Consider the following 26,313-nt stretch of genomic DNA (forward strand, 5'->3'; position numbering starts at 1 on the left):
CTGTTATCTATTTAGTGCCCCCCCAAAAAAAAAATTAAGCCAGCATGATGAAAAATGTTTACAAAATCTTATGGGCAGTAAGTGAATTCTGAAAAATGGCGGCTGCACTGAGCTTTTGCTGATTGCCATAAGCCAACTGGGGGAGCTAGATAGATGAGATTCAGATTGTGATTGTCCTGCAAGACTGAGAAAGTAAGCACTCTTGCAAACGGGAGGGGTATTGTAAAGAGTGCATAAAGGAGGAAAATGTAGATTCTGGCAGTTGTCCGTTTCCTGGAGTTATTTGGCTTGACGCCTACTGAATGATTACAGTCGAGTTGTGACCTCTCACAAACCAAGAGTGTTTTACAAGGATAACAATTTGAAGTCTAATAGACTTCAAACATATATTAAAAGTAACTCCATATATTACCCCAGCCAACTTTTTGTGGCACTCAAATCCTATTTCCTTATTTCTTAGATGGTTCTCTTTCCTATTATATAAGTCTCTCACAATATTAGTTCTAACTGTACTCTCTGGCAAAACATTTTACTGTAGGACAGGGTGTGGTGTGCCGAATCTTCATTTATTCACTCTAACTTAAGGTTTTGCGTGCCAGTAATACATGTTAACGTTTTTAGAAGGTCTCCTTCTATAAGTCTATAATATATAACTAAATTATTGTTGTATGTAAAGTAAATAAGGCTTTTAAAATGTTTTAAGATTTATTTAAAATTAAATTAAAATGCAGAGCCCCCCAAACTGGTGGCCAGGACCCGGGCAGTGTGAGTGCCACTGAAAATCAGCTTGCGTGCCACCTTCGGCCCCCGTGCCATAGGTTGCCTACCACTGCTGTAGGATATCCACCCAGACAGGGACAAGGTATTTTTACCTTAGTGTCGCATTCAGTCACTGAGTTGGCTAAGCATAAATGTTTGCAGGGGAAAGAACAGCTTAATTAAAAGTGCAGTTTTGGAATTCTTCAGAACTTAGTTTAGTTCTGTTTTGGAGGTAATTATACAATGTGCCATGGTCTTTGTGTTTTATACTTACAGAAATTTGGTCAGCCTATTCAGGAAAGGTTCATGGAACATGAAGAGAGACCAAAAGCTTTAAATGACCTGGGAAAGAAGGTCCAGCTTCTAATGAAAGCAGTAGAAGCATTCAAAAATAAGGTACAAATTAATACAGTTGGGGAATGGGAGTTATATAGGTGAATAAACAAACTTAAAAAAAAAAAACTAAGGGTTTGTCTACACTTAATGCTGCAGTGGCACAGCTACACTGCTGTAGTGCTTCACGGAAGACACCATCTATGCTGACAGGATGGCATCTCCACTTAGCTTAGGTCATCCACCTCCCTGAGAGGCAGTAGTTATTGACTGGAGAAGCCCATTGACATAGTGTTGTCTACAACAGGAGTTAGGTTGGTATAACTGTGATACTCAGGGTTGTGAATTTTCCACATGCCTGAGAAACAGTTACACTGACATAAGTTGCTAGCATAGACCAACCCTAAGTCTAGGAATAAAGTTTTCAAAGGCACTTACCATATATACCTAATCATAAGCCGGTTCGTTTATAAGCCAATCCCCCCTCCCCCCAGATGGATAAGTAAAAATGGAAAATTTTTATGACCCCGTTCATAAGCCAAACCTATAATTCGGGGGTCAGCAAACTTTGGCTCCCGGGCCATCAGGATAAGCCGCTGGTGGGCCGAGATGGTTTGTTTACCTTGAGCGTCTGCAGGCATGGAGGTAAACCTAAGTAAACAAAGTGGCAGCTGCTTACCTTGAAGGGCTGGGACAGCAACTGGTGGGGAAATATTTGGGGGGGGGGAGCTGGGGGTCAGGGGAGTAACCCCTGTGACCACCCCACTCTCCCCTTCCCACCTTATCTGGGGGAGTGTCTCTGGCCTGGCTGGAGCTGCTCCGGCAGGCTGGGCAGCACGGGTGGCGTAGCTGCTGGCTGTTCAGCGGGCTGGGCCAGGCAGCATGGCTGCAGCATGCTCCAGTGCCCAGGCAGTGTGGCCACAGCCTGCTCTGGGGGGTGGGGCCAAGCTGCAGCTGCTTCGGAGACTGGGGAGAGCAGGGTGGCCAGAAGTGGAGAGACTCTGGCCCTGCCTCTTCCCTTCTGATTCTGCTGACTGTGCTGCCTCTCCTTGCTCCCTCTGTTGCGGGGATGGGCTGTGTCCCACCTCTCCCTCCCTATTTAAGCTGACCCCCTTCTCTGGTGCTTTCCTTTTTTTTTACTTAAAAAATTCAGCTTATGAATGAGTATATATGGTAGGTGCTTTTAGAAATACTATCCTAGAGTTTGAGGAAAAGGGGTTTCTTTGTATCAGTCAAATGAAATAATTCAAGATTTCAGTCTTATACTTTAAGTGTAATTTTAGTTGGTGGGGATTGCCAAAATGCATATGTTAAAATAAACTACTTATGGAAACTGATGTGATATATTGAACCATATTGGGCTCTGAGGTAGCTAAACTACATCAAAGAACAGCTAATTGTAAATTTACAGAAATGCAAAATACAAATTTGTTTTCTCTAGAGTGCTGTCTATAAGAGTATATTGAAGCACTTAAATATGAACAAAGATGAAACCTCCCTGTAAGGATTTTTTTGAGATCCAAAGCTTTTCTTCCCTCTAAACTTAAATTCATGCATGGATTTATCATAGAAATTGTTGTAGGGCAATCCTGTTATACTGTAGACGTCTTTTACCAGAGTGAGCCCCATAAATTAATTGTGGTGTTTTAAAACACAATACTTCTCTTTTTAGGATGAAAAATATGATCATCTTGATCCTGCTGAAATGGAGAAAGTTGAAAAGTGTATCAGTGAAGCCATGAATTGGTTGAACACCAAAATGAATGCCCAGAATAAACTAAGTCTGACTCAGGATCCAGTTGTGAAGGTGGCAGAAATACTAGCAAAATCTAAGGTAAAGAAGCATCATTGTACCTATGACATCCTAATATAAGGAAGAAATCAATAAATACTTATGGAAGTCACATTAATCTCAGGAGAATGGAGAGCAAAATGGGGGTGTTCCTGTACTTCTGCTAATAGGCTTTCCCCTGGTCTTGACCTAGAATAGTAAGTCTACAGGGGTTTTTCACCAGAGACATGAATGGAAGGGGGTGGTACCTTTATTTAGTGTCTTAATCAATCCTACTCTTAAGGTCATGGAGGAATATTTAATCCCATATCACTTTTTGCTTTATACCTTAAGTAGTTGGTATTATTTTACTGCATCAAGCTTTACAGAAAATTGCCAACTTTACCAACTGAAACAATTTCAGAGCTTTTCAGCTAACTAGAATTAGACAGAATATTCATGCAGGCTTTTCACACTTTAAACTCTAAAATAAAATCATAGATTCCATGGAAAATCTGAAATAAAGGCCTCTCAGTTCTGTTGTCCTAGATAAACTGGAACTTCTCAAATGTATTCTTTAGTACAAGTTTTTAAATGCTTGTTTCACCACTAAATGAACATACTATTTTTTCAATTCTAATATAATTAGGAATTGGATAGTTTCTGTAACCCTGTTGTTTACAAGCCTAAGCCAAGGATGGAGCCCCCGAGTGAAGCTCAGACAAAAGCCAATGGTGAACACAATGGACCAGTAACTGGACAGAGTGGTGCTGAAACAAAACCAGATCCAGCAAAGGACAATTCTCAGCAGACCAAACCATCTGGAGAAATGGAAGTGGACTAAATTTTTACGTATTTCTTTCACTTAATTAAAATAGTGCAAGTAACTACAGGGTCCATTCTTCTTTTATGTCTGGCACCACTGCAGATGTTCAGTTATTCTTAGCCAACTTTCTGTCCTTTGTTCTTTGCAGTAGTTTTGAACGTGTTTTATATTGAGTGCCCTCCAATGTTCGTTTCCATTGATGCTGCTTATGTGGAGCTTTAGCCGAATGTAGATTGTAAAAGTCAGTTTAAGCTTTCCCAATATATTTTATATCAAACATACAGGATTGATATATAAATAGCAACAATCTACCTTATTTAAAGCTTTTATTGTGGATAAACCTCAGTTCCTTTATTCAGAAAAGGACACTGTATTGCACTACTGCTGCTGAAGTGTAGATTTAATTGCATCTTTATTTTGGAAAAAAATATTGGAATTGAAGTGGTGTAAATATTGCCACTTGAAGCACTGACCTTTTTTCTAGTTATTGTACTGTTATTTAAATATTAAAATAGAGGCTAGCTAGTATATTAGTCTGTCTTGTTGATGAACTGTACGGTCTTTATATTTTTTCATATAAAACATACAAGCTTAGAAAAGAATTTTCTTAATTTGAGAATTAAGAACAAACAATTATAAAATAATACTGGTAAATTGGCTTTGTCATTTGTTTAAATAATAATCTTGGTTGGCCTCTTCTTACACTTGCACCAAATGTACCTGTGCTCATGGTAGACAGAGTTACAGTAGTATGCAAAGTTAGTCCTTGCAAATTCTATCTTACACTTTCAAAAGAAACATCCGATTTTATTTGCACTCATGTCTGGTTTTATTGGCTAGATTTCCTATCAATTAAAACCAATACATGTTTTCTCAAGCAGCACATCTTGTACACCATTACAGGAGAAAGTTTAAAAAAAACCCAAAACCCTAATAATGCTTCATAAACTGGCTTTTAGCATATTTAAATCCTTTACATTACTGAAAATTTGAAGTGAAAGCAGAAGGGACTATTTATACTATAATTGGCAAATGATCCTTATGAAGAGGGATGTTGGTGTGTATACTCAGTGCCTGTTTAACATATGTGTAGGAGCTGAATCATTCCTGCCAAATGCAAGCAGATGCAGAAGTGTTGAGAAACCAAGGTTTATTTCAAATATATATTTGACTTAAATTTACATATGATCTCAGTTTATTATAGTAAAAATCTACAGCCTTGTCCAATATCAGGTGGAGATTTTATAATTTAAGAAAATGGCATCACTAGTCATAATGAGGAAGACTTGAAATGGGCAGTCATAACTTGCTTTCACACATTGTCTTGTTGAGCTAACAGACTAGTGGGGAAAAATTCTAATCTTACACTAACCTAGGAACCAGTTTAATTTGAAACAGGAGTAATATGTTTTGAATCAATCTTTGGTGAATCCTTTCCCTAAGATGAATTCTGACATGATTAGATAGGCCAGTGACTATGCAGTGTTGTTGTATAGAGTTGGCACTCAGGGAAGTGCAGGTAGTATAGCACTTTCTAGAAGAACTTTCACAACATCCCTATGAGGGACTGAGATGAGACCATAAAATGTTACCAGCTTGGGATCAAGCCCAGCTCCAAATAATACATTAAACCATTTTACCACCTAGTCCCATTGTTTTCAATCACACATTCCAAACGTAAGTTGTTTGGTTTCTTTATTCTGTTTTAAGCTGGTTACTGCTGTGGACTGACTAAGCAAAGATGTAAACAAATGTCTGGCTTTTTCAGCCCTTTCTTCATTGCAAGTGCTTACATTCCATCAGTATATTAATGAACAACAAACACAGGGAAGACTGTACCCCAGACTGTGTAGTATGACTGCAGTTCTTTCAGAGGAAAGATGTCTTTTGTAGGATTCAATAGTTTATATGGTCTTGACAGACTATAGAACAGAAGACAAAAATACTATCTTCACCCTAAAAACATTACATAAAGATACTTCTGTATAAATCACAGCAATAAAAAACAAAGTTGATGTAATACAAAAGGCTAAGGCTAACTAGTTAGCCTTTTGTTTTTAGAGACATGTAGGTTTTCTGCATTAAAGATGTTAATGCTGACCAAAAACAGTCTGGGATCCTGAATCGTGGTAAAAAATGACTCACTTTAAAGTGAAACTTTGCATGTATTTTACTGAAGGGGAATAGATTTGCTATTTTTCTCTTTGACTTCATAAATTCAGACCTTAATTGCAAAATCTTAATTCCTCCGATGGAAAAAACTGACCTTATTTAAAATTTTAGCTATCCTTATGAAATAGGATTTAAAGTAGTTTTTTCCATGCTTCCTAATGTTCAGCGTTCTCTTCCCCCCGCTACAGTACTTCCTGTTCCTAAGTTAACAAATGTATGACTACGTAATTCAGTCTTACCTCCCACTAGTATCTGGCATGGCCTAGTATTCCAAACTGCTAGTGAGCAGGTATTCATAAAACATACACTCAGATGTTACCCAATAAGCCAATAATATGTCACAATCAGCTACAATGTTAATTTAAATTATATTCAAAAGTTAATTAGGAGGTTCATTGAGGAAAAAACTGTTAGAGGCTTTGAGAGACAATAGCAAAAAAGATGCTGTAAAAATGTTTGCATGGTTTCCAAATTGGCTTTAAAAGTTTTTAAAACAAAGCATAAGAAAGAGGCACTTAATATATTAAGTATAAATGTAAGGACAACAAATATTTGAAGGGTTGTACAAAATTCTTAAATTGACAAGGTTCATATGTATTACAAAATTATATAGAGTATTCCAAACACTTGTTTACTTACCTGTGCTCTCCCTCAGTCTTTTCTAGGTTTATGGTGGTAACGGTCTGTAGAAAATAAGGATATTATCCAAAAACCTGTCAACACTGGTACAACTTCTAGATTTATTCCATGAGTAGTAATTGGGTTACCAGGAGTTAAAGTTCCCCCTTCTGACAGTCTTGGGTTAAAACCTGTAGTCTCCAACTTTGAAGCTTCAAAAGTGTATTGTGGATATTAAGATGTCCTGGTTTGATATTCTAGAAGGAAATCTTACCCTAGGACAAATTTTGAAAGGTCTCCTTTGAGAGTCATAGAATAACTGCTAGTAGTAAAAAAAAAAGCCACAATTTTTCAGAATCATATATATATATATATATAAATAAAAAAAAACCCTGATAACAAAGCTATCATCTTAGGCAATGTGACACCATTAGAATGATATGCTTGTTTGGATACACAGTACTAGCAGTAGTGTATTTAGACTGTCCTGGCCTTATGTTTGTGTTTATGCAATGAAAGGAGGAGATGGCTAGAACTTAAATGCTGGCACCTTAACCTTATAAAATTATCAATAGTCCGCACATCTGTGCTGTTTTAGAAGACCCCTTAAGTTTTTTCCTGCAAGGGAAGAAGCAAGATGCAGCAGTGCCTTTAAGAATGGCATAGACTTTCTAGATCCAGTGGGAGTCAGTTTTATGGGTGTGGAAATAGAGGTATTAAAAAAAAAGTGAGCAGAGAATCGCTTTCAAGAACCATCTTGATTAAGTTTATTAGCTTAATTCCATTCAGTAGCTTAAAATAGTGAAAAATAAAACTATGTAAACATACTGGTAAATAGAACTACAGAGTGAACATGGTGGAAGGCAGAATGTGTGGCTCTTCGTTGGGTTGATCAAAAATCAAGAGCTTTGGTTTACAGTTTGATGGAGTCATGAAAACAGCTAATTGACTGTTTAGTTCAAAACTTTGTATCTTGTTGGCTTTCTTAATCTAGATTTGTATCAGTTTTTGAAATGGACTAGCAAGAAACTGCTTCATAATCAAACATGTCCATTGGTTCAGTGTACAGGAATCTTAATTATAAACAAATGGACTGAAAAAATTTTTATAATTTGTTTCCCTACTTCTGATTAAAACACAAACTGATTCTACTGCCCTCTTCCTTTGTCCATTATGAACCCTTTGACTGTTGGTCACTGAAGTCTGGCACCAACACAAGTTGCTAAATAGGATTGAAGAGGCCTTCCTTTCTCTCCACTCCTCCCCCCAATTGCCATGAAGTCTCTATTTGATAGTTAAAGCATTGTGCTTCTGTACATACCTGACATTTACAGTAGGAAATGTAAGGGTCCTGTAGCATACTACAGCTGTACCATGAAGTACCATGTCTGTCTGAAGGTAACTTAGGTCACCATTACACAGCCTACAAAGGTGAAGCTGAGATGTATCATCACGAGACAGTTAGAACTCAACAGCACATGAGTGCCTGTTACAACTTACATACGCAGTGAGGGGTGGTTTGATACCTAAGAGTGAAAGGAAGTTGCTAGTCAAGCCATCAACCTGTGGCTTTAGCTGTTACTTTTTCAAACCATGATCCAGTGGTTTCCCCTATAGTCAATTTATTTAATATAGGCTGAAAAGTTAAACACTTCCCTGTACTTTTCACCTAATAGAGCTCCTTTTCACTGCTTAGAGCACTTAATATGCAATATTTGAGTCTTGTTCAGAGTCAAATAGTCAGATATTCTCTATCTTCCCCTCCCCCCAAATTGTTGAATGGAAATCAGTGAGCAGGGTCCTGAGTTGGACTAACCGCATGTCTTACTCAACCCCCACTCCTGCTGTTCCATCAGAAAAAACCTCCCTTTTTGATATTCACAAAATTCTTTCCTGTCACCCTGGCTTTACGGACCTTGCAATCTGTACCCTACCCCAATGCCTTCACAGATCAACATTGAACTGTAAATGTCTAAAATAGGTTAGGGTTGTGGAAGCAAGTCTGTTCGGCTTCAGAGAAGGCAGCAGATCTTACAGGACATTGTTCTAATTTCATTCCCAGCAGCCAGGATAGCTCTGACCTCTGTCTTTCAGCAGGGCTTCTAGCTCCAAAAACTACCACTGATCAATTTATTCAACGTATACCTGCTTTGCTTTATTGTGTATAGGCTTTGCATTGTGTTTTATCTATCTGACACCTTCCTATGTGTACCTTTTTCCCTTCAATTTTAAAGTATCCCATCTTGCCTGCATTTAGGCTTTAAACTTCCATTTTCTATTTCAGAGCCTTAGACCCCTATTCACAACTATCTTTACTTTTTACCTCTTCCCCTCCTCCCCATTTAACAAATGGACTCAGTCAAACAATGGTAAGAGAATTCCCTGCTTGAAAGGCACTGGATTAACAGCCCTTTAAACTGAAGTCCCTGTTTAGTTACAGGCAGTGATAGTGCCTGGCAAGTTTCCTTACACTATTCTACTGCTTAATATCCCTTAACGAAGAGAGGAAAAACCTCGCTACTTGTATTTTTAATATCTCTCTTAGTACATTAAACTTTCTAAAGAGCTATGCATCAAAACAGTGGTAAAAAAAGAATTACTGAAAATATTAAATTTGTTACAGAATATGGGAATAAAAAATCCTGTTACCAAAGGGGTGAAATGTTGACTATTCAAGACTTTTCAGTTAAAGGTTATTTTTCATTATACTTTTTCACTTGTGACCACAAGACAGCTGGAGTGTATATATAAACCTTATATGCTTTAGAAGAATAGTAAATGAGTAGATAATGAATATTGAATGTTTTTCAGTGAATACTTTAGGAAAAGTTCTGGTGATCTGGTCAACAATGTCCAACAATCCAAGTTACATAAATGAGTAAAATAACTAGCATAATTCCTTTATAGTTGCATGTGATAATCTGAAATACACTGCCTCATGAATATTTTCTGCTTGCTTAAGTTTTGTTGCTACAGTATGATTGACCTGATACCCAAAAAAAGTTTTGGTTTTTTTTTTTTAAATGGTTGTCTCAAACATCTACCATTGCATTGCAGAAACCACTGCAATGTTATGACTTGAAGAATGAATTTTAAATTGAAAATGAAGTTTGAATTAAATACAACCAGCCACCCATATTAAAAGTGCTGAAAAGTTGTAGCTAACTGTGGTTCATAAGGTAAAAGTCATTGGATGTTGCATATTTGTCATTTTTGTTTATCGATTCTAAACATCTTCAGAAGGTAGGGGAAATGTGTAAAACTTGAATAGACTTACAGCAGTGTTAAAGTATGGAAAATGTTTACTATGTATGTAAATTACATCTTTATATTAGTGATCGATCATGTGCAAATTGACAAATACTTCAATTTATTTTTGAATGGCAACTCAGATTGTTGAGGTTGTGTATAATTTATAATAAATATATATAAACCTGCTACTTGAACCATAAATTAAGCCCCCAAGACTTTTTTTTTTAATAGTGAACCTTTCTGCAACTCCCTTGCATAATGGGAGTAGCTGTTCCCAGCATTAATGCTGATTAGAACATTGAAGGATTCAGTTTAACAGTGTTTATAATACATCAAAGAGTCAAAGATGTAGTGAAACTAAATAGGATTATATTTCACATTTTGTGCAGTTGAAAGTTTTAAAAACAGTACCACTTATGTTGGCTACATCCTGATGGGAGTTTTCAAAAAAAAAAAAAATGCAAACCATTTTGAGGAGCTGACCTGTACAGCAGAGTAATTAAGATACTGTATTTAGACCAGAAGTGACTCTCGGTCTACCTGTATTTTCTACTACAGGGGTCGGCAGCCTTTCAGAAGTGGTGTGCTGAGTCTTCATTTATTCACTCTAATTTAAGATTGTGTGCCAGTAATACATTTGAATGTTTTTAGAAGGTCTTTCTATAAAAGTCTATAATATAAAACTAAACTATTGTATGTAAAGTAAATAAAAGGTTTTTAAAATGTTTAAGAAGCTTCATTTAAAATTAAAATAAAATGCAGAGCCCTCTGGATAGGTGGCCAGGACCCCAGCAGTGTGAGTGCCACTGAAAATCAGCTCGTGTGCTGTTTTCGGCACACGTGCCATAGGTTGCCTACCCCTGTTCTACTATATATTGCACTCAAATCATCATACTAAATGTGACATTGATTGTGCTGGCAGCACTCCTGTTGAGCACAAATGACTTTGCCATAGAAAGCAGTGGCAGGATAACTGGCACTTAAAGGAATATAGTCTTATTTAGAACATATGCATGAAAGGGGGTGGGGGGGGCTGTCCCTGGGTAGATATGCCCTCAGTGTAGAACTGCTAACGGTCTCATCAGAATTACAGAAGCTAGCAAATTCCAAGGTTACATTCTTGAGGCACTGGCTACTGCTCTGAGAATTGTCAATCAGCTCACCAACTAATTGCTACTGTTCTTTAGTTTTTAAATACTTAAATGTTTTAATGAATGTTTAGCAAATGCAACTGTCATTGCATTACTAGAGCTAGGCAACCATTTTCTGACATTTACTGAAAAATGCAGTTTCAAGTTAAAATAGAGTTTTGGCCAAAACAAATCTCAGGCCCGAGTCACAGGGTGACTTAACTGCTATTCTTAAAACCTATGGAGGATGAAGTGGTGGTACAGTACCCCCCCAAATATCCTATAACCCTGTGGCTAGAGCCCATGCTTGGGATATGGGTGACCCTGGTTTAAGTCCCCAAACTACCTCATGCAACGATTTGAACATAGCTGGTGAGTGCCCTGATTGCTGGGCTAAAGGGTGCACATGGCGAGTCTCTCTCCATCACTCATGTCGAAGCTGTTCTAATTTTGTATAAATGATGATTCATTGGAGCAGAAAAAACACACAAGTTCAAATGGCTGCTTCAACGCATGGGATGGGGGAGGGGAGCGGTGGCACTCTGCTTTGTGAATGGCATTGCTAAAATTCACTTTGCATTTGATACGTTTTGTTTCAGGTCAAAAAATTTTTGTTCAGTCAGCAAACAATTGATTGGCACAGTTCTGCTACAAAACACGTCTTTCTGCATCATGCTTGATTTCTACAAGTTTGTATGTTGAATTTGTCCGTTCTGAAGTTTAGCATGCCTGAAAACCACATTACTAGGAGTGAATGTCTTTCTGCCCTAGTATAGAGTAACAACTGTAATAATGTTTAGTCTTTCAGAGTAGCTTTCATTATTGGGGCTGTACATGTAGACAGCATTACTTTAAGTTAGTACATAGCTGGGATATTTGCTGTATGTTAGAGTGCAGTTTTGTACTTGCAGGGTGTACTATGTGCTCTAAAGACAGTATATTATGTTGTGTAGACTGCGTAAGTTAGCTGAATATAGTACATCACAACACCTAGGATCTTTGTTGCAAGTTTCATGAGTAATTGTTAACATGTTTAGATTTTAAGTATGGACTAAATCAATACCAACATTTAAGTGCCAAATTAAAAAAAAAAAAACTTGTCTAAAGAATTGATTTTTGCACAACGTTGGTTAATTCTCCAAAATTCCATTAAAACAAGAGGTAGACTACATCCTACTATCCCACATATTGTGCAAGCTTGGAAAAAGTGGTTTTGCAATAGATATTCCACAGTAGGGGGACCTGCTGAAGCTGGCTCCTAGATGTTTGACTTTCTTCTCCTACAGAAGAGCATAGAATGGCATAAAAGCCATGGTGCTTTTCAAACAGGTGGCATTTTGCAGAGGAAACAGTAGGAGATCACAGCATTTGTCATCTCTCAGCAGATGCCCAATGTGAGCAGGTCTGAAAATACCATGCACTGTCTTCAGTGAGAATGTGACAGACGTCTTAAAACCTCACATTAAGAGTGTCCACATTCAGGGAACATGTTTTAAAAAGCAGACTGAACCAGTGCACAGAAAACTGCTGCTCTAACAAACTGGTAGGTGAGAATACATGACTATCTACTTTTCTGAGAAACAGGTAGATTCTCTATCTTTTAGAAGTTGTTAGGTTTGACCAAATAGAAAGCACATTGCAGTAAGCCATCTCTGCACAAAGCTATGGATAACCATGGTATAGTCCAGGGGTAGGCAACCTGTGCCTTGCGTGCCGAAGGTGGCATGCAAGCTGATTTTCAGTGGCACTCACACTACCCAGGTCCTGGCCACTGGGCTGGGAAGCTTCATTTAGTTTACATTCTCTCTCTCTCTCTCTCTATATATATATACATACACACACACACACACACTAGAGATCTTCTAAAAACGTTCAAATGTATTACAGGCACACAAAACCTTAAATTAGAGTGAATAAATGAAGACTCGGCACACCACTTCTGAAAGGTTGCCAACCCCTGGTATAGTCCTTGCCCAGGGAGAAAACACACTTGCTCCTATTAGTATTTGGAGAGCCAGACACACCTGAGGTTCCATTAAGACCTTAGGCCTGAAAGGTCAGATAGGTCCACCACTTGAGGGGATTGAGATTTTAGCTAGTTAAATCCAGAGCAAGCTCTGGTTGAGAGTTGAGTACGTGGTTGAGTTAGGAGTTTAAAAAATATATATTATATATAGAACTGTGGCAGTATAGGGATGGTACCACCACAAGGCACCTCACCTCTCTCCTAGTGACTTCACATGCTGTGTATGAAGAGTGATAAAGTAGGACTCTGCAGTATTTCACTTAAGGCTGCCCTTGGAGCAAATGCACATTTGACTAAACACTTCCCTGTGTCCTCCCAGGCAGTGAGAACAACCACTCCAGTAGGATTCTGTTTAACCCTGCCACCTATAGCTCATGCTCACCAGCAGCACAAGGCAACTCCCAGATCTAGAGGTAAAAAAGCAGGTGGCCACCTGCTTTTACTCAATCATTACAGAACCACCACCACCACCACATCATCTAATGCTTAGCTTTGCCTTCTAGCCTGGCTTTAGACATAAATAAAGCAAAAGAAGTCAAGATTCCCTGCTAAGGCCACAGCTGCTTCACCAAAACCACCTCAGTCACTTTCCCTAAAAGGAAGGAAAGCTAAAGAAAGGCAGCCCAATAATTGGACCATAATTCTCATGGAGTCAAGAGAAGGTGAGTAACAAGAGTTGAATAACTGCATAAAGGCCTAAGATTCCCATAATTACATTTGTCATTTTAAAAGAATGAGCCAGATCCAGGGGTGATGCTTTGTGAAGAACTTGCTACTCGCCTCCCAGTATGTCAACAGAAAAAGGCATCTGCCTCCAACACTCTCAAAAGTCATGTTAGAATGCCAGGTTGTCTGGATCATTAAATCTCCTTGGATTTAGTTTATGGAAGGTGGCTGGCAAACACGTTAACTCACACAGCTGGAGAGAGTGGTAAGTCGTTAGTGCTCTGGTTTCGTGTTTAATGGATTTGAGTTGAGAATGATGTGCTCTGAAAGACAAAGTGACACATGCAAACAAATGCTGATGTTTGTGCAATTCTTTTTAAAGGAAGGGAAACATTAAGGTGACTTTTTAAAGGGGGACCTCTTCTCTCAAATTTGATTTCAAACATGGTTGGCCTCATCTCAGTTTCCTCAAACTAGACCAAACAGCAGTTCCACTCCATACTGCACTTCCAGAGCACACACTGCACTATGTTCTTCCTCTGATTCCATTAGGCTAGTTGCATCTGACACTGCATATAACTAAGAGGCCGAGCCTCCACTCTGCTTCTGGCACTGACAGAAACTGAGGCAGGAGATCCTGGATTGTTTATTTTGTTTTCATGCATCAGTCAAGAGGGCATTCCCAAGTTAAGTGCAAGTGAGCAATGTATAGAGTGAATAATTACTGTAACTGATACTTCACAGTGACAATGTGGATGCTGAGCTAGTTATATAACAATTGAAAAGGGGAGTTGCAGAGGGAAATCCTGTTTCCCTATTTGAATCTGCGCTATCCTGTTTGCCATTCTTCAATGCAGCTTAATTCTGTGCTGAGGCAGAATCATTCAGTACCTTTCATACACTGCTGGCTCTTTTCTCAAGTGGCAGCATCTCTCTTTACCCATCTCTCTGCTCCCTGGATAGCAAGTCGATCTAAGCACTTACATCTCTCTCATTGCCATGCTATCTGAGTGGCTTCTTGCATAACAGCTCTCATAGTACTGCCTGCTATAATTATTTACAGCTGTCCATCTCATCCCTTGAGAGCAGCCCTGCATGCTTTGCCTCCTCTAGTGACTCTGGTAAATGCACAAACACATGGATTCTTTAGACAGGATTATACATTCTCATCCCCACACCATTTGTTAGCCAGCCATAACCACTTTATAGGAGATCTTCCCCTTTTGGTTTACTTGGAAAACTGCAGCTAGAGAAAGTTTGTTTATAGGCAGAGTTATGCTTGTTGGGTGGGACTCTGAGGATTAAAGGGCCCATGCAAAAATAAATTAAAAAAATCAGATCTTCAAATTCCTCACCCAGCTGTTACCTAACTAACTCCCTTGGCAAACTCCACAAAATTTCTGCCAGTGGCTAAGAGCACAGTGGCCTCAGTCCTGACACCACCAAGCCCCAAATGAATCTTTGCCCTGATCCTATAGACATGCTCGGAGGCCACCTTACAGCACATCTACTGGATCAGGCCCTGCACAAAGCACATCCAGAGGAGATAGTGCCCCCTTATATCCAAATGGCTCAGTGATTAGAGTACTTCCCCCCCCCCCCAGGAGGGGGAAGAACCAGGTTTAAATCCCCACCCTGCCTCATGTGGAGCACACACTTGAACTCAGCTCCCAAGTGAGTGCCCTAATCACTGGGCTACAGTCACTCACACTCTGCCCCAGTTAATATTTAAGTTCTTCATACATAATGGCACTTCAACAGGAGTGACAGACACCCACATCTGTGAGTCCTAGGTTCAAGTCCCTATTGCACCTCAAGCACAGTGGGGATTTGAACCAGGATCTCCCACATTGTGGAGGCATGCTTTAGCTACTCTGGGCTATGGTGTATGAAGTGGGGGGGGTGTCACTTTTTCTAGTGGAAGGACTGACCTGGCTTTGCTTGAGTTTCACAGCCATGAACTCTCTCCTGAGGGAAATGCCTCCCTGTGAGAGGTGGGGCTAAGGCCACATCCCTGCCTGTACTTTGTGCTGTTGTGCTTAGGTGGCTCCCTGCTCAGCAGTGCTGGCTTTGTGATTCTTCCCTCACCCTCTGCCCTGCCAATCTAACGTCCCATCCATTGGAATCCATAGCCCCAGGCTCCCCATACACTTGGCAGCAGGTTGCCTAGAAATTAGCTGCTGTAACAATTTGGCTAAGTCCTGTTTGCAAATCCCACCCATTGAACTTCCCTGGCAGTTTGCTAGTAGCACATGTGTACTCTGAGAAACTCAATTCCTCCTCTGGGCCACCAAGGGCTCAGAATGCTGCAGAGGAAGGAGGTTCTGTTCTCTGGAAAGGAAGTGCCACTATCTTCTCTCTCAAACTCAAGGATTGGTGTAGATTCCTTCAAGGGAGAAGGAAAAAAGTGACCCAGGTCCTCTTTGGGGAGGAGTGGAGAGGGATGAAAGGATCTGAGAGGCCAGAAGACTCTCCAAAGGAAATAAGCCACTAGTAGCTTTGTATATGTAGAACATTCTCCCCACACAAGAGGATGGGGAGAATAGGGAGGAGAAGGGAGAAAGGGGACCTGGCCACACCCCCATGGACAATGTCAAGATGGCGATCTCAGATGGCAGAATGCTAACTGATCATGTTTTAAATATGGAGATTGATAGTGCCTCCTCCACCAGCCACACACACTTCAATTTAACATGACCCTTGGTGTCATCTTCTACAAGCCCTTTACAATGCCCCCGAAATCAATGAAGGTGAGTACCTGTGCTCGGACTTTGCTTTCTGCCTTTGTTTCAGTTCTTCTGCAATTTCATCATCTTTTATCAGACTCAAAGGAGAAGCCACTTGACTTTCAGGCTAAACAACAAAATTACTTATTCACATGTGACAGTAAGTGCAGCTGGACCAATGCTAGTGCAATTTCATGCATATGTTTTTCATCCAGAAAGTTGCAGATATGCAACAAAACTTTGGGTCAAAATCCATAGAAGGCTCATGGGGTTACAAAGGTGTCACTGGGAGGAGAACTTGGCCTTTTTGAACCTCTATATTATTGGTAATGACAAATGAAAGAGGAAAGACCCAGAGTCCAGGCTGCGTTTGCAGGCCTTGATGTTATAAAGGAAAAATCACTGCGCCCACCCCAACAAGAGGAGCAAGTTTGATATGGTGTCAGTGAGATAGAAATGTGTAGTACCACACAACCATTTCACAGTCTGTTCTATGAGCAGGAAGAAACCTCTTTTCTGCTGATCATTACTGTGTTTAAGCTCCTTTACTGACATACTCATCACTATCTCAACACTTCAGAGCTACACTTTTAGCACAATCATTCATAAACTACAGATAATAAATCCCTGCTGTAGGATGCATTAGTCTTCAGAGAAATGGAATCTTTTCCCCACAACAAACAGGGCAACAAAGTCAGTCAATATAAATAATGAAACGCGTTCCCACCTCTGCACTGTTTGCCTCATCTTCCCTTCCTGTGGCACAGCTTGGTTTTATTGCCGACACTTGCCTAGCAGACGCAGCTGGAGTAGTGTGGCTGTCTGGATTAGGCCCTCTCTGCCAGGACATTTTATCCTTGATGTTCCACAGATCTTTTTGACCAAATGTACCTAATAGAATAAAAACCAGCAAAAGATGAGGACATGGTAAAAATCTGTGTCTTGTTTTAAGTTGCATCAGTGGCAAATTACATGTCTGACTCCTGACTCCCGACTCCCTTACAGGCAAAAGGGGAGGAAGATTTCATAAAACTCTGCTTTTCTAACCACTGAACCCTTAGTGCAGGGGGTCACGAGCTATTAGCTTCCACCCCAAACTGCACTTTGCCTCCAGCATTTATAATGGTGTTAAATATATATATATTTTTTTAAGTTTTTTTAATTCATAAAGGGGGGGTTGCACTCAGACTTGCAGTGTGAGAGGAGTCATCAGTACAAAAGTTTGAGAATCACTGCCTTAGTGGTCAAAGGCTGAGCCACTTAATGAACAAGGGACTGGACACTGATTCATATCCTCAAGCAAGATTCTTGTTGCTTTAACACAAACAATCCTGTGAATGACTATGGGTCACAGAGACTTTATCTGGGATCAGACAGACAGTGGTTAGATCCTCATTAGCAGCCAGTTCACAATATGGTGGGTTGCTTCCACCCTGTTCTTCATTTACCTATATATTCCCCTTCTAGGCTCCACAGCTTCACTGTGCAGTCCACAGATGAGGTGAGAAGCAGCTGGTGTTCACTCACCCAGGCAACACTGCTCCATTGAAGGGGGGGGGGGGGGGAAAGAGAGAGATTTACATTTAAGGGCTTGTCCACACAGTACAACAATACACACCCACCCTTCCCCTCACCTCAAAGTGGGGGAAGAGATTTCTAAAAAGTGCACCCATGTGTTGCTCAGTTACTGGTCCAGGTAGATCCTGCTGGTGCAGGCTCTAAGTTCCTTAGTGCACTTTAACGTAGTACTATTTGCAGCAGCATGATGTTAAAGCACACTAGGGAACTTTTAGTTCACCACCAGCAGGGTCTACAAGGACCAGTTAGCAGGCAACACGTTAGTGCACTTTAGAAATTACACTCCTGAAGTGTGCATTGCTGCACCAGGGCGTCTAGCCCCAAAAGGAAAAAATCCCCAGGAAGTTGGGAACCATTCCAACTGGGTTAACTAGAAACAGACACTAACAGAATAACATTTCAAGGGAGGCCATGTCTGTCACATCTCAAAGCTGACATATTGCAATAAAAGTAGTGGAATGAACTAATACAAGCAACCCTGGAATCTTATATGCCTGTTAATATGTCTTTGCCTACTGCCGTGTTCCTGTCCTCTCAAATTTACTTTAAAAAAAACTTCTTTATGGCACCCTTAAGTGTATGCATTAGGAGCTATTATTATGGTAGTTCTCCGCATTTTATTGGAGCAATACAGAGTGTGAAAGAGACTTTTCTTAAGCTACATCTATGCTACAGCCACAGGTGTGACAGGCAGCTTGCACAGACACACATTTTAGCTATACTCCAGCCAGCTTACTAAGAATGGCAGCAAATGCAGCAGTGCAGGCTTCAGAGTAGGCTGCACGAGTATGTACTCCAGAGGATGGATGGGCTTGTGCAGTGTGCACCACTGCATCCTCACTGCTATTTTTAGTGAGGTAACTATAGTACAGCTAGCACAGATATGTCTACACAAGCTGCAAATCACACCCCAGCTGCAATGTAGGTGAAGCCCCTTAAGCATCATCAGTTACCACTCTTACATGCTCTTTTAACCCTCTGCCTGAGCCAGCTTCCCTTTGTTCCATGTGTAGACATGTAAAAGAGCTACAGCTAAATCTGACTCCCAGAGATGTTCAATGAATTCAAAACAGGTTCTCCCATCTGTTTGCAAAATTATTTTGAGCATCAGCAAACTAGCAGGCTAAACAAAACAGGCACTATAACAAATGTAAAAGATAATGCAGATTAAAATTTGCAAGTTTGCCAGTCTCTTAAATTAGCCTTTCTGACCTGCTCTACTAGGACTGCAGGAGCCAACTAAAAGCAGAAAATTATTCCAGGTTAAATTAGGGCAAAATAAAAATAGTAAAAGCCTCAACTGTATCTGTAAATGAGTCACCCCGCCCCATGGGTCCCCTCCTAGCCAAGGTGCCTCTGCATTGCTCTGCTCTTTATCCTCTCTCTTCCAGGCCCGTTTAACCACACGCCACACACTTGCTCATTCAATAACCACCCATATTGGGTCTGGATTTATTCAGACAAATGAACTCAAAAGGCAAAACTTTAAATCCCAGAAGTCTGTCCTAGGGCATGGCTCTTACCTCAAAGCCTGGGTGAATAGAGAGTTTCTTCATAGGATCCTTTTAACAGATTTTAGGATGAATCAAACTGGAGCTCAGCTTGCAAATGCCCTGCTTAAAACTGACTCCCTCACAGACTTCCCAGCGTCAGCTTTCTTAGTAGGAACCAGCTGCTTGATGTTCCCTCCCCACACCAGGTGTTTCTGGTTGGCTCATTTCGCAAGCCTGCTCACAGTATCCGAATTTAGAGCCTTCCATATAGCAGATGGAGTGACCCTCATGGCAGGCAGGCCCTAAGAGAATGACTCTCAGCCAAAAGGAAGTCTTGTAATAGTGCATAGGAAAGACAGACAGTGGATGAATGAAAAGAGAAGAGAAAGAAAAGAACAGAAAAAAAATGATACAGAAAAGAGGTAGCTATCATTTGCACTTGGCTGTACTAGCGGAGTCCCCAATATCAGCATACTTATAAAGGGTTTTTCATCTCTGAAGATCTTAGAGCTGTCTGCAAACTAACACAAATCACTTCACCACTGAAATACTGTCACCTCTGGGGAATAACATGGTTACTATATAACTGCCCAGCAGCTATCCCCATTGTAAGATACCGCATCCATCTTACACTGCATGAGGAATGTAGCTAGGCAGAATGGAATCGCTTAACTAGAAATTGGCCAGAACACAGGCTGACCTCTCTAACCTCATGAAAAGCGCATAAGATGTTTAATAACCTCAAATAGCAGCTTGGTTTTATGTTCCCTATGAAAAACTATGATTTAACGATACATTTATAGGTGAAGAACAAGTGGCATCTCTTGAAGAGGTAAAGAACAACTGTGAAGTTTATTTTACCTTGTAACACTGCAGCTATGAGCTCTCCAACTTAGAAGCACTAGACAACGGGATGGGGAAAAAAAAAAGATACAAATCTGTTATGCAGCTATCAGCAACGTGTGACAGAGTAAAGGGGCATTGTGATTGAAGGGGGAGGAGAAAGTGTTGCTCACAAGCTGGTGGTTCCTCCTCTGGTCCCTGAAGGGCATATTTTGTGATGTTCCAAATATAGATGTAACCTATGTGGTCAGCTGCACACAGGAGGCAGTCATCATCACTGACAGCCATGTCACTGATTATAGACCTGTCCTTGGACTGTAAATGAAAGAGGAAAGATGCAGCAGTGAATACAATTACCACAGGTTCCTGGCAGCACAAACCAATTTTTGGTAATGGTAAGATAAGCTCTTCATTCATAATTTAGCTACACAAATACGATACTGGGAAGCTGCATAAGATGAGGGCAGCAAATGCTCTCCAAGATATACAATGAAAACAGGTGGCAGGCTAACCAGCAATGAGACACGGAAAGGAGGGGCTTGAGTCAGGCAGATTATTTACAGACAAAAGGAGGAGCTTGCATATTTGTTTCCGTGTCTAAGGGTAGGTCTGCACTGCAAATGAAGATGTGATTGTAGCATGAGTAGCGCGTGACCCACTGGCTGGGGGAGGCCGAAGCGGGGCCCTGGGAGTGGAGTGTGGAATATGCCTACCCACCCAGGCGAGTAGGCATATTCATGCTAGCTTTAATCAAGCTATCACAAGTAACAATAAGAGCCTAGATGTCATGGCAGGGGCTTCAGCTGTAGTTGCTAGCCCACATACAAGCCTGGCAGGTAACCTGGGTACATACTCAAGTTGCCAGCTATGCTGAAGTCCCAGCCACTTTCACTACTACTTTTAATCCATGCTAGCTAGATTAAACCTAGCACAGGTATGCTTATCTGTGCTACATTTACACCTTCACTTGCAGTGCAGACATACACTAAGGGGGTCCTGGGAGCTTTTTACAAATGATGCACTAAGATAAGGAATTAAGGGTAAGACCCAGCGTGTTTGTTGGAGAGTGTTACCAATGCTTAGTACTTGTAGAGCATTTTAGTCTTCAAAATGTTTTACACACCAGTAACCCTCCTATTACCCTGTCAGGTAGTATCGTCCCCATTTCACGGCACTTACAGCTAAGGAAGAGAGACTTGCCCAAGGCCAAGAGGAAGTTTGTGTCATAACAATTACTGTAATTTAGCAGTTCTTGGTGCTCAGACCAAAGTACAATTCCTGAATGCCTTAGTCTATGCTAGAGTCCACCCAGGCTGTTTCTGTTCTGGGTATTTCAAACTCCTGATCAAGAGCACAGTGGGACTACCATTGCAATTGGCACCAGGTGATTGTAATTATAGGTTTACTGCATACCAGGCCTTGTGCAGCTCAGCGGGCTGTGACATCTGTATTTAAGAGTAAGGGAAAACTCTCTAACAAACTAAATCCCTTGATATGCTTTAGATCAGGGGTAGTCAATAGGCAGCCTCTAGGCCAAATCCAGACTGCCAGACACTTTTGAACAGACCCCAAAATCTTTTTATTTACATATTATCATCATCGGACTTTATTATTTTTCTCCAGTCTGGACCTTGACAAAAAATAATTGACTACACTCCGCTTTAGATGCTTCTAGAAAGCCCTTTTCTCCTCCAGGTATGTAATCCTGTGCTGTACAACTATTTAGCTGTACTACTTTTTCAAAGTAACAGTATATAATATACAATATGACTTAACACTATTGGAGGCTTAAGTATGTCAGCCATGTAAGCTGCTTGTTTGCTTTAAAATTTAAAAATAGGAGTAGGACTTTCCTCTAGTTCTCAGGGGTTTTAAGAGACAAAAAAGTATGAATATGACTTATCAAAATGCAGTAGCGACTCTTTCTAAATGGGTAGAATGCAGGTGAGAGAAGCATAAATCAATTAAATACTTTGCAATTCTATAGTGTATTTTCACTGAAGGATCTCATTGGTTTATAAACATTAATCTAATTTGCCTCATGACATGTAATGGGTAGATAGGTAAGGGGGACTTTGAGATCAATTCATCCACCAATGAAATATTCCAGCACTACAGTAAAATAACTGCTTAATAGCAAAAAAGCAGGACGACAGGAAGTAGCCAGTTGAAACTGCCAGGGACATCAAACTCACAAATGCAGATTAAATACAATTCATTACAAGATTTGTCCTTTGTGACAGAGCTTCTGAAATAAAGGAGCTTGAATGATGGTTATCATGCCTAACCATGATAATCTAAGTAAATATTTTCTCAGTTAAACTCCTGTAGTCTACAAATACCAATTTGATCTATCCTTTAAAAATATGGGTTAAAAATGATTGATCTTTCTTTTGTCCAACATAAACATTTCTTTCATCAATCAAAAACAATTTTATCAGAGGTGGGCAAACTACAGCCCGTGTGACCCTTCTGCCCGGCCCCTGAGCTCCTGGCCCAGGAGGCTCGCCCCTGGCCCCTCTCCTGCTATCCCACCTCCAGTGCGCTGCGCCGCACCACTGGTGCAACACTCTGGGCAGCGCAGTTGCAGAGTCACAGCCTGATCCGGTGCTCTGGGCGGCGCAGCTGTGGCGCAGCCAGCCACCAGTGCTCCAGGCAGCACGGTAAGGGGACAGGGAGGATTGGATAGAGGGCAGGGGAGTTTGGGGGTGGTGGTGGTCAGAGGGTGGGGCTGTGGATAGGGGGTGGGGTGGTTAGAGGGTGGGGAACAGGGGGGTTGGATGGGGTAGGAGTCCCGGGGGGCAGTCAGGAATGAGATGGGTGGTTGGATGGGGCAGTCAGGGGTGCGGGATCCGGGGGTGGTCAGGGGACAGGGAGTCAGGTGGTGAGGCAGGAGTCCCAGGGGGGTCATCAGGGGGCGAGAAGTGGGGGGTTTGGATAGGAGGCAGGGACCGGGCCACGCCTGGCTGTTTGGGGAGCACAGCCTCCCCTAACCGGCCCTCCATACAATTTTGGAAACCCGATGTGGCCCTCAGGCCAAAAAGTTTGCCCACCCCTGAATTATATCATCAAAAGCACCCATTACCTACTGCTGTATTTTCACAGGAATTAATCAGCACTTACTCCAATGAAATAAGCAAATAGCTTCCCTCCTCCAAATATATTCCAAAATGTAATATAACCTGGAAAATCAGAGAGGACAAAAAAAAACATGTCCATCTGTTACATAGGAAATCAGTTGCCTAGTTTAAAACAGAAAAGCACCTTGTGCAATTAAACAAAAAACAACAGATGACAAAAAGTTGTAAAAACCCCAGTTTCTCTCACAAATTCATATCCCTAGGGCAAGGAGGGATTTCACCCCTGTCCTCAATGGATAAACTGTGAAAACAAACAAGCCACTTACCTAAAACAAAAAACTACTGATTCCTTACTGCACAGAGCCCCATGTTAGAGATGGAAAGGGGCACCCTAGACACTCACATGTCCAGTGTATAGATATATAGCGCTTAACTCCTCCCTTTCCCCATCCCCGTACCTGCCCTTTACCTTATTCCAGCACCCATCATAGTGTTACAGGTTACTTGGAGATCTCTGAATTAACACGCTAACAGTTTAATCCCAAAGGCCACTGAAGTCAATGGAAAAACTCCTACTGATTTCAAGGGGCTTTGGGTCAGGCCTCAAGACTTTATATTCGGTACATAACTTTCAGCTTTAATGGAAACTCCTGCACTGCACAGATATATACAAAGCTGAACACCCAAAGTCATCTCTCTACACACCATCCTGGCACTTTCTCGTCCAAGATGCACCCCTTTGAGCCAGCTGCCACTGAGCATCTTATGAAACCCTGTAACGTCTGGGGAAAAGTTGTCTAGGGATGATCTTTGAACTAAAGGCACCCAAGTACAAACAACTGATCCAGAAATTCCAAGACATTTGAGTAATCTGACAGACGTCTAAGTATTTCCATCTTGACTGAGCACCAGGTGGCTACTGACAGGATGTTGCCTCCCCTTCATTTCCTACAATTATTAATAATTATTTAAAGGTAGAACAAATTCATTTCTAGATTATACACTATACCAGAGTCTCCTGATTTTCCCATGGAACATTCCCATATCCTTTCAATATCTATTTCCCCTTCTCACTCCTGGAAGGGAGGAGCTGAGTAAGGATAAACAACTAACTACAGAAACCACACCAGAATCTCTGAACCTATCGAAGACTTTAAATTTTTTGAAGCAGCAAAATACTAGAAATGGCAAGGGATTCAGGAACAGTTTCTTCAGTGCACATCCAACTATGGTAGTAGTTCTCAAAATGCACTTCATGGACTACCAGTGGCCTGCAGAGATGTCCCTGTGATCCACAGAAGGACATATTTTGGGAAAGAAGAAGCTGGGAATTGCAAGGAGAGGTGGTCCTCTAACAGGCTCTCTCTTCTATTAAACTGTCTGCAGAATGAAGAAGTTGGTGATCCACTGCTCTTAGATTTATTAATCTAAATACTCTGAGTTGTGGAGTCTTCTGTACCTGCAAATGGTGTGACTATAATGTGTTCAGATAAGGTCCCAGAGTGTGGCTGCTTTTAGTTTTTACCTGCCCTCTAGTCTCCCACCCCTGAATTCCATTCTGAGCCAGCAGTGTGCACTGGCATGTCTAGAAAAGGTCACCCCTTCTTCATGTACCACACTGTCCTAAGGGGTGCATGACTCTCCTATACCCAGGGCCTGCCTTCTTCTGTGACAGGTTCTGTTGAAATTTATGTTGCCAATCTGGACTGAATGCTGCCACTTGAGAATTCTATGTTCAGTATCAGGTTGAGACTGGGTTTTGATTCCATTTCAGACGGTATTTCCCTAAAATACAGTATTTTATTCCATTCTCAGCTGCTTTTTTATTTCAACTTTACCTCGGGGTCCACTTGACACTAAAGAAGCTGCTGTTGTCTTCCTTTCTGACCTTGACTGGAGAAATGTGACTTTGTTGATGATTAAATCCTCTGGTGGAAAAGAATTGAAATAGCACCTGAAATAGGTCAGACTGGAGTCTAGCAGGGAGGTACATAAGCAGTCATGTGACACCTATAGTGTTGTAGCAAATATTGTTACACTGTGATGTTGTGTCCTTAAGCTGAACTGGACACTGTGAAGTCAATTTGAACAGTCTGAACTGGCCTGAGTGGATCCTGATGGCGTGCACTAAAAGTTCTCTAGTGTGGGTTAATGTAGTCCCATTTCAAATCGTACTGTATTAACCCACCGCTAGTGAACTTTTAATGCATGTCAGCAGGATCTACACGTCCATTAACGTGCAACATGCTGGACGCACTAGAATTTACACCACTCTGCTGCAGACTAATGCACTGTTTAGACAAGCCCCAAGTCTCTAAAAACTAAAAAATATCTAAAATGAGTAACTGTCCCCTCAGCTGGGTGATTTGCCAGATACATTTTGGTATGAGAAATGTTTAAGGTAACACTTCACATCTTTGCAACATACAGAAATGCAACATTCTATTTAGGGCCTGGTTCTAAAAGGGCTGCAGGATTGGGCCCTCAGAGTGTAAACTCCTTTAAATTGTAGTTGTCTAAAGTACTATATAGAGTTTTAGTGCGATAGAAATAATCTCAAAATGCTTCTACAAACATTGCATGAATTAAGAAGAGGTAGGGATTACTAGCCCCTTTTTCAGTTGAGAGGAAACTAAGGTTAAGTGACTTGCCCAAGATCACACGTTGAAGTCAGTGGCATAGCCAAGAAGAGAATCCAGAACTCCTAACTTGCAATCCTGGACCTCAGCTACCAGGCCATGCTCTCTCAGTAGACCACTTTTTAAGCAGGAAAAACAACCAATCGAACTGAACAAAACCACACCACACACACACACCCCTCATGAAAAATACCCAGCATAGGGCTTTGGTTTCTTTGGAGTAGAGGGCCAATGAACAGTGCCTAGAAAGGACTGTGGTAATGGCTACAGTCAAGCAAACAGTCTTGGTGAGACTATGAGGAGATGTGGCATTTGTTTTAAGGTATTGCCTTCTGAACTGAAAAAGTCTTTTCATTCTTTGACTTCTTCTCTCCACACATTATAAATTCTCCAGGATTGTG

General features: G+C 40.9%; 2 protein-coding genes across 28 annotated transcripts in view; one reads left to right on the forward strand and one right to left on the reverse strand.

The window, feature by feature from the left end:
• Window positions 1–4,343, forward strand: part of HSPA4L (heat shock protein family A (Hsp70) member 4 like) — a 57,580-nt gene extending 53,237 nt beyond the window's left edge. For both annotated transcript variants that reach the window (XM_039539560.1, XM_039539559.1), the window contains 3 exons: window positions 1,036–1,155; window positions 2,765–2,926; window positions 3,513–4,343. In XM_039539560.1, the coding sequence (XP_039395494.1) occupies window positions 1,036–1,155; window positions 2,765–2,926; window positions 3,513–3,707 (477 nt within the window). In that variant the 3' untranslated portion in view covers window positions 3,708–4,343. The remainder of the gene's footprint in view (window positions 1–1,035; window positions 1,156–2,764; window positions 2,927–3,512) is intronic.
• The window catches only part of LOC120405806 (WD repeat-containing protein 64-like), an 89,414-nt gene that overhangs the window by 2,150 nt on the left and 60,951 nt on the right, over window positions 1–26,313 (reverse strand). For 9 of the 26 annotated variants that reach the window (XM_039539570.1, XM_039539564.1, XM_039539569.1 and 6 more), the window contains 9 exons: window positions 25,112–25,201; window positions 23,317–23,375; window positions 20,367–20,508; window positions 20,212–20,251; window positions 17,728–17,816; window positions 17,007–17,170; window positions 16,312–16,406; window positions 7,801–7,902; window positions 6,210–6,754 (listed from right to left, as the gene is read on the reverse strand). In XM_039539570.1, coding sequence (XP_039395504.1) covers window positions 6,694–6,754; window positions 7,801–7,902; window positions 16,312–16,406; window positions 17,007–17,170; window positions 17,728–17,816; window positions 20,212–20,251; window positions 20,367–20,508; window positions 23,317–23,375; window positions 25,112–25,201 — 842 coding nt within the window. In that variant the 3' untranslated portion in view covers window positions 6,210–6,693. Of the gene's footprint in view, window positions 1–4,348; window positions 5,646–6,209; window positions 6,755–7,800; window positions 7,903–12,845; window positions 13,877–14,195; window positions 14,672–16,311; window positions 16,407–17,006; window positions 17,171–17,727; window positions 17,817–20,211; window positions 20,252–20,366; window positions 20,509–23,316; window positions 23,376–25,111; window positions 25,202–26,313 lie in introns of those variants that run through there. The other 17 variants (XR_005598898.1, XR_005598899.1, XM_039539567.1 and 14 more) reach the window with 17 other exon arrangements.

This window comes from Mauremys reevesii, linkage group 5, assembly GCF_016161935.1.
Source record: "Mauremys reevesii isolate NIE-2019 linkage group 5, ASM1616193v1, whole genome shotgun sequence".
Classification (NCBI taxonomy): domain Eukaryota; kingdom Metazoa; phylum Chordata; order Testudines; family Geoemydidae; genus Mauremys; species Mauremys reevesii.